Here is a 12,422-nt window from a genome sequence, read left to right on the forward strand (position 1 = left end):
AGGTTCCCTGTTCTGCCCTAATGGGAAAACCCCTTTTAACTCCTAGGTTCATTCTAGGATACTTTTTTTTGTGTGTGTGTTTTTTTTTTTTAAAAAGAACTTTTCTAATTCAGTCAGCTTCTTTATAAAGTATATTTGTGTATTATTTCTATTAAGCATAGTAACATAAGACATTTTCTGGTAAACTCAAAAACTTATCCTTTTGTTCATTTCAAGGTGAACAATACCTCATATCCATAGTTCTGCACCCCAACAAAGCTATATTGCTTTGTCCTGAAGAAGTGTGGAGAGCAGAATATGGCTTAAGCATCAAGGAAATAGGCAGCTGTAAGTCCTGACCATTATGGGTTGGCATGGTTTAGTCCACATGTGATGATCAGGACATATACTTTGTCTTTCCATGACTCGTAATTATACCTTCCAACACGGGTTTACTTCAGAATCATGGAAAGACAGAAAGTTTGCATCAGGGAGCAGGAGGCTCCCTGGTCCCTGCTGCTTATCGGTGTCATTGTGCAGAAGTACAATAACTTGAAGATGGTCATACACCTCTTAGGCCTTGTTTCCATCCAAGTCAAAAGTCTAGTAAACCCAGAAACAGCTGTCTGTGGATTGATACCTTGCTTAGGTGGTTTCTTTAATTGGAGATATTCCTTGACTTTGTTGTTCCTTCCCGGACGAAGGTCTGGCTAGTTCACTGACATCGAGACATGTGATGGTGTCTCTGCATTGTTCTTTTGCATACTTGATTTCCCAGGGGGCAATGTTCTAAAATACACTGACTTGTTCTAAAATACACTGACACGTGATGGTGTCTCTGCGGTGTTTTGGTTGATCTCCCTGAGGTCAACCAGCGTCCTTTTGCATGCCCCATTATAGTCACTGGGGTCTGTTGGGTTCTGGGTGTTTTGTCATTTATTAGGTCTGGCACGGCCATCTTTTTTCATTGTTTTGCTCCAGTTATCAGCAATAGATATGATACTACAGTTGTGAACAAGACATTTTTTTTGTCCTTTTAAGTATGTGTACAGACTTTTCTTGCAGCAATTTGACAGTTCTGTTTTTCATTAAGACCTGGATGAACAATATGCAGAAGTCTACAGAACCGAAAATCAAGTATTTTGACGGAGATGACTTCACGTGTATTACATTCCAGCCAGATTTATCCAAGTTCAAAATGGAGACATTGGATAAGGATACCGTGGCTCTCTTAACAAGAAGGGCCTATGATGTTGCTGGCTCCTGCAAAGGTGTTAAAGTCATGCTGAATGGAAAAAAACTTCCAGTAAGTTGGTGAAATGATTTCAGATTGTAATTGTATGAGGCTAGATACTGCTTCTTATTATTTATTTACCTTTTACAGGTAAATGGGTTCCGCAGTTACGTAGATCTTTACGTAAAAGAGAAATTGGATGAGACAGGAGTAGCACTGAAAGTAATCCATGAAAATGTGAATGAGCGCTGGGATGTGTGTCTCACACTGAGTGAGAAAGGCTTCCAACAGATCAGTTTTGTAAACAGTATAGCTACCACTAAGGTAAGGGGGGAACTGGTAAGGAGGTATATTTTACTGATGATTTCTGTACAGTTGCTCAGTCTGACCTGCCATTTGCTTCTCCATGTTGTGCAATATCTGTTTTTTTTTTTTTTAATTGAACAAAATGTTGCATCACTTACATTGTTCTGTGCAGCTGATTCAGGAAATATCTCTCTGAATAACATGGACAATAAGTAGTGCTCTCCATTATGTACATTAACCCAATGGTCCTCATTCATGAGAAGCAGAAAACTCTGCCCACCAGCTGCTGATTGGCAGTTATCTATGCATGCTGTGTATAGGCAGTCACCTGTCAATCAGCAGCTGGGGGGAGGGATGTGGCAAGAATCCTATTCTCCTGCATATTAGGTGAACGGCTGTACAGAATGATGTAAGTAATTCACTGATCTGTTCTGCATTTATATCACTAGTTTATGCTGCTCTCATTTAAGGCAGCATAAACCTAGTGGCAGAATCCCTTTAACTTTCTCTGACAAGCAACTAAATAGTGGGACATTTCCATTGAAAACTGTCTAGAAAGTTGCTTCATTTTGAATTCAGGAAACAAATCGACAATGAAAATTAATCATTGCAAAAGTACAAATCATGTGACACTGACCTTGCATTCCCTGGTGATCCTGTAGCTATGGCCTAAGGGAATTTAACCCCTTAAGGTCAAAGCCTATTTTCGTTTTTGCGCTTTTGCTTATTCCATTTTAAGTTTAAAAGTCCATAGCGCTTGCATTTTTTCACCTAGAGACGTATATGAGCGCTTATTTTTTGCGAAACCAATTGTACTTTGCAATGACCGGCATTATTTTTCCATAACATATGCTGCGAAACCGGAAAAAAATCATTTGCGCTGTCAAATTGAAAAAAAAAACGAATTTGTTTTGATTTCGGGGAGTTTTGCATTTACGCCGTCCTATGGTAAAACTGACTTGTTATGCATGTTCCTCAAGTCGTTACGATTACTATGATATATAACATGTATAACTTATATTGTTATATCTGATGGCCTGTAAAAAATTCAAACCATTGTTAACAAATATACGTTCCTTAAAATCGCTCCATTCCCAGGCTTATAGCGCTTTTATCCTTTGGTCTATGGGGCTGTGTCAGGTGTCAGTTTTTGCGCCATGATGCGTTCTTTCTATCGGTACCTTGATTGCGCATATACGACTTTTTGATCGTTTTTTATGAACACCCCCCGCGGCGCCATGACGTATGAGATACGTCATGGGTCGCTAAGGGGTTAAGGGAGTTTTTGATGTATTGGAGGATCCATTTTTTTAACCTGTTATGTCATCTCTTATGTTTCAGGGAGGTAGACATGTGGATTATGTAGTGGATCAGATAGTATCTAAACTTATTGAAGTTGTAAAGAAAAAGAACAAAGCTGGAGTTTCTGTGAAGCCATTCCAGGTACTGTGCCATTGTAGTTAATTTTAATGCAGTATTAGAGCTATTAAAGATATGTATTTTTGTTTGTTGCCTTTATGCAGTGATACCAATGGTCAGCAAAAAGGTTTCTCTGTCCTTAGGAGGGTGCTTTATATCCTTACATTACAGTTAATGCCAGAATCAGCTCAAGAATTCTTGCCACCCTCAAAATTCTTGTTTTTATTTTTTTTTAGGTGAAGAATCACGTATGGGTCTTTGTAAATTGTTTAATTGAGAACCCCACCTTTGACTCTCAAACAAAGGAGAACATGACACTCCAGGCAAAAAGTTTTGGCTCAAAGTGCCCGCTTTCTGAGAAGTTTGCAAAAGCAGTAAGTGTGTTTAGATCTCTATATCTTATATAAACCTCTATAAGGCTGGTTTCACTCATAGCCAGTGGTGGATCCTACAGAAAAGATCCTCCCTTTATATTTTCCCTCCAATTTGTATCCACTACTGGCCTTTGGCACAAAAACTACAGTGGCTGTTTTTAAAGGGTATAAAAGCTTTACAGAGACAAAAGACTTAGGGGGGAGATTTATCAAACTGGTGTAAAGTAGAATTGTCTTAGTTGCCCCTAGCAACCAATCAGATTCCACTTTACATTCCTCACAGATTCTTTGAAAAAAGAAAGGTGGAATCTGACTGGTTGCTAGGGGCAACTAAGGCAATTCTTCTTTACACCAGTTTGATAAATCTCCCCCTTAGAGCCCTTCATCACATTGCAGGGGACTGATGGAGTAACAGAGAGAGTCTCTTCTTTATTGCCACCTAGTGTGGTTGCTACTGACTGAGGCATTTAAGGGTCCATTTACACAGAGAGATTATCTGACAGATTATCTGGCAAAGATTTGAAGCTAAAGCCAGAAACAGACTATAAACAGAGTTCAGGTCATAAAGGAAAGCCTGAGATTCCTGGCTTTGGCTTCAAATCTTTGGCAGATAATCTGTCAGATAATCTTTCTGTGTAAATGGACCCTTAGAGGTTCAAATCCGATCATTTGCTTAACCAATTCTTATGCAAAAGAAGAGCCTGTGGAGCCTCATCGAAGAGTCTCGAAACATAGGACTAGCCAGATATCCCTCCGGGAAGGAGCCAGCCAAGGGGCGGGTCCTGTAAGGAAACCACCAAAACCACCATATTAAGTGGCCCTATAAGTCAATGTAATGACAAGGGAAAAACCAAGGCTAGGTCTACATCTACATCTACATACAGCTGTTTCGGGGTGTTGCTCCTCATCAATGTGGTGCAGGATTCTGGCTAGGTGGCTAGGTAGTCATTTAAATGCCATGTTTGTTTGGCCCTTCTTTAACATGACAGCAGGGGGCTGAATGGTTAGTGGCTTCCAGATGCCTTTACTGATCTAACAGATTAATGCAGTGCTATAGCATTGCATGGCTTAGGGAAGTTTAAAGAAGAATCTAATCTGCTGATAGCTCCCTATGGCACACAGGGCACTGAGGATGAAGATAAGTTCATGCTCAGCGCCGTTTTTCATGATATTAGGAGTTTAATTCATATGCAAATATTTCATTTTGGTGCGCAGAGGCTACTGTCCCCAGTACACCGAACCACCCTGGCCGGCCCGTTCCACTGATATTTGTTAGCAGTTCAGCCTTCAGTACACCAACTCAATATATTTGCATATGGATTAAACTCGTAAAAATGTCACCAAGGATGAAGGTAAGAAACTTACCTTCATCCTCGGCGCCCCTTGTGCCATTCTTCTTTGTTTCCCTGGGGACTTATATAAGCAATCAATAGGTTGCTTATACTAAGCAATGCAATAATTTGGTATTGCTTTATTCTGTCAGATTAGTAAAGCCTCTGGCTGCCACTAACCAATCAGCCCCCTGCAGTTATGTTGAAGGTGCCACGTAAACATGGCATTTGAATTACTAACATCAGCATGATGTTGGTCACTGCTAGCCTACCTATCATGTAGGGCTGGGCGATATTGGCCTAAATCAATATCGCGGTTTATCACATATGTAGCTGCGGTAACGATAATTGGACGATAACTATGACACACCCCTTTGTAAGCCACACCCCTTTTACAAGCCACACCCACTCGGTCGTGCCAAACTGGGGATAGTTTGTTTCAATAAAGTTAAAAAAAGTACAGTAACTCAATGAGCAGCAACCCAAGCTAGGTACACACTACAGGACATGTATATACAGGTATACAGCTATGTGCACACTACAGGACGTGTATATACAGGTATACAGCTATGTGCACACTACAGGACGTGTATATACAGGTATACAGCTATGTGCACACTACAGGACGTGTATATACAGGTATACAGCTATGTGCACACTACAGGACGTGTATATACAGGTATATAGCTATGTACTATAGGTACCCAGAGTATATATGATGGGTATATAGTATATACAGGTGACAGTACAGGGACGTACATTATAGGGGGCTGTAGATGGCACTGCACTGACACGCTGTAAAGATATCGATCTATCGTTCGTGACAGACGCACATCCAAGGCTGAAGTAGAGGGTGCTGAACACAGAAAGGCCTTTGGCAGGGGATCCCAAAATACAAAGCAGCAAGAGTCCGCAGCACACCAGCATATAGTGAAGAGATAAGCATGCTTGAAAATGATTCTGGAGTGAATTGAAACGTCGTATCCTGCACCTTATTTGATGGAATGAACCACTCTTCACTACATGCTGGTGTGCTGCGGACTCTTGCTGCTTTATCTATATCTATCTATTCCCTATCTATCTATCTATCTATCTATCTATCTATCTATCTATCTCCTATCTATCTCCTATCTTATCTCCTATCTATCTATTCCCTCTCCTATCTATTCCCTCTCCTATCTATCTCCTATCTATCTATCTATCTATCTCCTATCTATCTATCTATCTATCTATCTATCTATCTCTTCCCTATCTATCTATCTATCTATCTATCTATCTCCTCTACGGGGAGGTGGGCAGGGGTGTACGGGGGGGCGGGCAGGGGTGTATGGGTACACAGGGGGGCCGGCAGGGGTGGATGGGTACATAGGGGGGCCGGCAAGGGTGGATGGGTACACAGGGGGGGCCGGCAAGGGTGGATGGGTACACAGGGGGGCCGGCAAGGGTGGATGGGTACACAGTGGAGCGGGCAGGGGTGGCTGGGTACACAGGGGGGCGGGCAGGGGTGGCTGGGTACACAGGGGGGCGGGCAGGGGTGGCTGGGTACACAGGGGGGCCGGCAGGGGTGGATGGGTACACAGGGGAGCGGGCAGGGGTGGCTGGGTACACAGGGGGGCGGGCAGGGGTGGCTGGGTACACAGGGGAGCGGGCAGGGGTGGCTGGGTACACAGGGGGGCGGGCAGGGGTGGCTGGGTACACAGGGGGGGCGGGCAGGGGTGGATGGGTATACATCTCCTCCTCCTTGAGATCTGATCGGCGTCCCTGCACACACATGACATTAATGTGCAGCGCTCGCCGGGAGGAGGGGGGGGACCAGCACCAGTCCTGTCCGAGCGCCCTTCTCCTCCGGCCGGTGAGCGCTGCACATGTTAATGTCCTGTGTGTGCAGGGACGCCGGACGGGACAGGATCGGCGGGACGGGGGAAGGGCTGTGCACTCAGGAACATTCTCCCCTGGACCCTGCTGCTCCTCCACTTCCCGCGCGCACACCGCCGTCCCTGCACACACAGGACATTAACGTGCAGCGCTCGCCGGCCGGAGGAGAAGGGCGCTCGGACAGGACTGGTGCCGGTCCCCCAACTCCCCCTCCCGGCGAGCGCTGCACGTTAATGTCCTGTGTGTGCAGGGACGCCGGATGGGACAGGGGGAGGGCGGGCGCTCAGACAGGACGGGTGCCGGGGGCGGGCATTCTCAACTGGGCCCTGCTGCTCCTCCACCTCCCGCTCTGATTCCGACGTCCCTGCACATAACGTGCAGCGCTCACGCCGGGCCGCGACTGCGTGCAGAAGCTCTCTGGGAAACACAAAATTACCGCAGATACCGTCCTGGCTAAGTTGAGGTCGGTTAACCGACGCCAGTGACGGTATCGGTATTTTTGCGGTATACCGCCCAGCCCTACTATCATGTTAATTTACATGGGGCAGTCAAGAATTGGTTAAGGGAGAGGTCTGGTGAACATTTTTATTAAAGTATTGTATTGCCCCCCAAAAGTTATATAAATCACCAATGTACACTTATTACAGGAAATTCTTAAAGTGATTTTTTTATAAGCATTTCCCGCAATAAGTGTAAATTGGTGATTTGTATAACCTTTGCAGGGCAATACAATACTTTAATAGAAATTTTCGCTGGACTTCTCCTTTAAGCAGATAGTCAGACTTGAACTTCTTAAATGCCACATTCAGTATCAACCATACTATGTAAGTGGCAATAAAGAGGAGGCTCTCTCTTTTACTGCAATCAATCCCCTGCAATGTAATGAAGATCTCTAGGTTTCTGTACACTAGACATCATTACATTTTTTTTCACATTTATTATACTGTGGTGTTTGTTTATTTTTATTTTCTTTTATATAATTTTCTTCTCTTTTTCTCATTTTCCTTAGGCTTCAAATTGTGGCATAGTGGAAAGCATTTTAAATTGGGTCAAATTTAAGGCACAAACACAGCTGAATAAGAAGTGTTCTTCTGTGAAGCACAGCAAAATTAAAGGCATTCCCAAACTGGATGATGCAAACGATGCTGGTAAGTCATGAATCGAGCTGCTCTGAAGGATGGATTAACCCTTTACACATGGTTATTTACATAACTATAAGGAGTTGAATGTTAGGTTTTTCTGGGCTAGAAGATATTTTTAGTTAACCCTTAGACGACCCAGGGCGTATAGTTACGCCATGGAAGTCTGTCCCCAGACGACCTAGGGCGTAACTGTACGCCCTGGGTGTTTCTCCGGCTATGAAGCGTGCTCCGGAGCGGAGCACGCTTCATAGCAGGTGGGGGCTGGCTGCAATCAGCAGCCGGGACCTCACCGGTAATGACACGCTGCAGCGATCGCGCTGCCGCGTGTCATTAACTCCTTAAAGTGTGACTGCGGGGGTCCCGATCGGTAAAACGGACTGCCGGAGGTCTCTTACCTGCCTCCGTGCGGTCCGATCGGCGATCTGCTACACTGAGCCTGCACAGGCAGGCTCAATGAGCAGATCGCCGATAACACTGATCAATGCTATGCCTATGGCATAGCAATGGTCAGTGTAAAAATCAAAGTACTGGATGTAAAAGTCCCCCAAAGGGAATTCAAATGTGTAAAAAAAAAAAAGTTAAAAACACTAACACACTACCCCAAAACCCCTCCCCCAATAAAAGTTGAAATCACCCCCCTTTCCCATTATATAAATAAAACATATAAAAGTAAATAAACAAATAAACATATAATATACCGTAGCGTGCGTAATTGTCCAATCTATTAAAATATAGCAAGCGTCATTACGAACGGTGAACGGCGTACACGAAAAGAGGGAAAAAAGTGCGCGGATTACCGATTTTATGTTACATTATATATAAAAAAAAATAATGAAAAGTGATCAAAATGTCAGATCTTCACAAATATGGTATTAATAAAAACTAGAGATCATGGCGGAAAAAATGACACCCCATACAGCCCCGTAGGTAAAAAAATAAAACTGTTATAAGCGTCACAATAGGCCCATTTTATTTATAATTAATTGCCAAAAAAAAGGATTTCATTTAAAAAAAAAAATATAACATTAGAGAATCTGTGTAACCTGCATATGGTTGTGTTCGGACTGACCTATAGAATAATTGTATGATGTCACTTTTACCATATAGTGCATTACGTAGACACAGGAACCCCCCAAACGTTACCATATTGCATTCTTTTTTACGATTTCACCAATTTATATCTTCATAAATAATATATTTGGAATTCCATCATACATGTTATGGTAAAATGAATGACGCCATTACAAAGTACAACTATTCCTGTAACAAACAAGCACTTACATGGCTTGTAGATAGAAAACTGAGAGTGCTAGAGCTCTTAGAAGGGGAGGAGGGAAAAACGAAAACACTAAGATCAAAATTTGCGCGGTCCACTGGGTCATTTTGGGCCTGGTCCTCAAAGGGTTAAAGGGGTATTCCCCCCCAAAAAAATTATTTTTGCATTTATACGTTGCCCACCCCTAGCTTTCTCTCTTTCCAATATGCAGTTATTATGGATTCTGCACAGTTTTGCTGTTATCTAGAGGCATTCACCCCCACCAAATGCATAGAATCATCAGACCTCAGTCCAACCCAACACTGCTCCCGGCTCCTGGCCCGCACCCTCCAAGACGGCATCACGTGTCCTCCATCTCTTCAATGGGCTGGGTTAGCGCTTCTAACCCAGTCCACGGAAGTGAGGAAGGACTGTGAGACGCTGACAGTTGCTGTTGCTCACTGTCTCCCTCTCTGAAAGCAGCCAGCCCACAACCCCATTCTCCCGCCCCCCCCCCCGCGGTATACACAACAACACCGCCCCCCCCACCTGGCTTCTACTTTGTGTCATTCTTGTGCGCATCATTATTCACTACTACCACTGGGTCCAGCCTTGCTGTATCATCCCTTATTCCTGGATCCCCTGCACTAATCAATAGTAGCAACTATAGTAGTGGCATGTATTAGAAAAAACAACTAACTTCCGGTTCCATTTCTTCCTGCTTTCCTTAGGTGGGAAACATTCCTTGGATTGCACTCTAATTCTGACTGAAGGAGACTCTGCCAAAACTTTGGCTGTGTCTGGATTAGCCGTTATTGGACGGGATAGGTATGGTGTGTTCCCTCTTAGAGGAAAGATCCTCAACGTACGAGAAGCTTCTCATAAACAGGTAAGTGCATTATATATGCCAGTTTTGTTGTTTTTTTTACATCCTATAAAATAACATTAAAAGTGTAGAGAAGAGTTTTTGAAGTTAAGGGAAGAGTTGTAATAAAATAACAAGGGAACCAATGTATTTTATTGCACATATATATTCTGCGGCATTGTACAAAGATTGTCCTCACCCATATTGGTCCATTAGTTACCCGATAACCTCCGGACAACCCTGCTAATTCTAGGTGACCTTTGCTTACTTGGTTGCAGCAAAAAGGTGCCCATATATTCTAGTGCCCAGTCAGTAGCCCTTGTGGGCAATAGTGTGATATGGCAAGGGCCAGTAATTGGCGGCAGTGCTCATGTGAGTGTATTTTATTGCTACAGCCATGTAGACAAAGATCGGCAGATGAGTAGAGTTTTTGTTTTATTTATTTTGGCCAATGTTTTAGCTCTGAAAATCCTCTTATTTAGGTGTATTAGGGATATTATCCACAGCATGGTAATAACACGTTGCCCTTTCCCTTGAGCATGTGCTGTAAACTTTGAGTGTGACATTGTTTGAATCAATTTCAAAAAAGGAATCGTAATCTTCCGTTTTCTATTTCTCATCAGATTATGGAGAATGCAGAAATCAACAATATTATTAAAATTGTTGGCTTGCAATACAAGAAGAGTTATGATGATCAGGAGTCTCTGAAGTCTTTGCGTTATGGAAAGATCATGATTATGACTGATCAGGTAATGTCAGTGTATTGGTGCTAGTGTTTGCTCTACCTCATTCATTTGAGCCCCTGCCCATTCACTGCCTAGCTGTGTTCTATAAGTTTACGTGGTTTGTAAAGAGTGTTTTGTCTAAGAAATCTTGGTTAATAAAATCTAGCTAGTTTAGTTGACATTCATACATTCTGTGAATGCGGTCCGTGCATAGATGTTCTACTGACCACCCGACATCTTTTATTATTTTGCTGCTGGGGTCTCTAAAACTTCTTAAATGTTTGCACCACTGTACTGTTACAGCTGCAAGACTATATTAGTACAGTAGCACAATGATTAAAACTAGGGATGAATAAATTTACTGTACTAGCGAAGTGCTTCACTAGTCTTGGTGGTCGGATTGTTAGCCGGCTGCCTTTAAACTCTGTGCCGCACCATGCTGCCCTGCTTCGGGTGCCTGGAAAAGCTTGGTTCAGTCCTGCAAAACTTCTCCCAGTTTCCCAGGACTGGATTCAGCTTTTCCAGGCACCTGAAGAGGAGCAGCTGACAAGCGGACTTCTGAGCCTAGTAAAGCACTTCAATACGCTAGTACATTAAATTCGCTCATCTCTAAATAATACTTTTTCGGAGCTCCTGGAATCATATTAATGCATGATCCTGGGAGGTCCGGGATTCCAGTCTGTAGCACATCTTCCGTGCATGGACCGTATTCACAGAATGTGTGAATCCTCCATTACGCTATGTTCTCACAGAGTATTTTTGACCGGTATTTTGCAGACAAAACCAGGAGTGGATAGAAAACACAGGCTATGCTGACATTTAATGGCAAATAATTGCTGTTATTTTGAAATAATGGCTTTTATTTGCCATTAAATGGCGACCATCCACTCAATTTCAACAATGTGTGAACATAGGCTTTCTGTGTTTTCTATCCACTCCTGACCAAAATACTGACCAAAAATACTGAGAGAACATAGCCTTAGGCTGAGTTCTTACTTATGTTGTCATTAGGTTTTTCATACAAGCAGAAAATTAAAAGGACAGTGGAAACCATCAGGACCCGTTCATTTCCCTTTAACTTGTGCGTCGAGTGTCCATCATTCTAATGGGAGGAATAGAGCTGCGTGCTGCACTAGTCTTCCTGTCAGATATGATGGAATCTGGAAGCTGTAACAGAACATAGCAGAAACCAGAATACATTTTCAGCATTTATTTATTTAGTATGAGTACATAGTCTGGCAGGTTTAGTTAATCTGAAATTATGGTGTAGCCTTAGTACTAGCCTTGTGTGTCATTCCTTGCTTTTAAATGGATATAATTATTGTATCCCCTTTCTGTCTTTAAACAGGATCAAGATGGTTCTCATATTAAAGGTTTATTAATTAATTTTTTCCACCACAACTGGCCATCCCTGTTGAAACACAATTTTTTAGAGGAGTTTATTACCCCAATTGTAAAGGTACAAGTAAATCTTTTTGTTTCTTTTCAGTATGTGGCTTCTGGTAAGGGCACTTTTTAACGCTTGAATGTCTTTGTCTTGCAAGGCAACAAAAAATAAGCAGGAGATGTCGTTCTACAGCATTCCTGAATTTGATGAATGGAAAAAACAAATAGAAAATCAGAAACTGTGGAAGATAAAGTACTACAAAGGTGTGTGCTCATTTCTGAAACCTAATGGGGTTGAAAAAAGGTACCAGAAACTGTTTTACTCCTTTCTTTTCTGTGACAGCAATATTCAGTCAGAGTGTCAATGTGTGGGCTCTGTATAGTTGTCCCTTAGCCACAATACCATCCTGAATCTCCTTGGATGCAATCCGCCCCAAGGTCCCTTCACAAATGAAGATCTACTGTGCAAGGAACAGACCTCATTTTACGGGAAAGCTCACTTCCTTAATATGACTTGTATACTCACCCTTG

General features: G+C 42.8%; 1 protein-coding gene across 1 annotated transcript in view; it reads left to right on the top strand.

Annotated features, from left to right (window-relative positions):
• The window catches only part of TOP2B (DNA topoisomerase II beta), a 65,211-nt gene that overhangs the window by 28,206 nt on the left and 24,583 nt on the right, over nt 1-12,422 (top strand). The window contains exons 7-15 of the mRNA XM_069958663.1: nt 1,073-1,285; nt 1,364-1,537; nt 2,861-2,962; nt 3,175-3,312; nt 7,528-7,666; nt 9,647-9,804; nt 10,404-10,529; nt 11,854-11,964; nt 12,050-12,155. Coding sequence (XP_069814764.1) covers nt 1,073-1,285; nt 1,364-1,537; nt 2,861-2,962; nt 3,175-3,312; nt 7,528-7,666; nt 9,647-9,804; nt 10,404-10,529; nt 11,854-11,964; nt 12,050-12,155 — 1,267 coding nt within the window. The remainder of the gene's footprint in view (nt 1-1,072; nt 1,286-1,363; nt 1,538-2,860; nt 2,963-3,174; nt 3,313-7,527; nt 7,667-9,646; nt 9,805-10,403; nt 10,530-11,853; nt 11,965-12,049; nt 12,156-12,422) is intronic.

Source organism: Dendropsophus ebraccatus, chromosome 2 (genome assembly GCF_027789765.1).
Source record: "Dendropsophus ebraccatus isolate aDenEbr1 chromosome 2, aDenEbr1.pat, whole genome shotgun sequence".
NCBI classification, from domain to species: domain Eukaryota; kingdom Metazoa; phylum Chordata; class Amphibia; order Anura; family Hylidae; genus Dendropsophus; species Dendropsophus ebraccatus.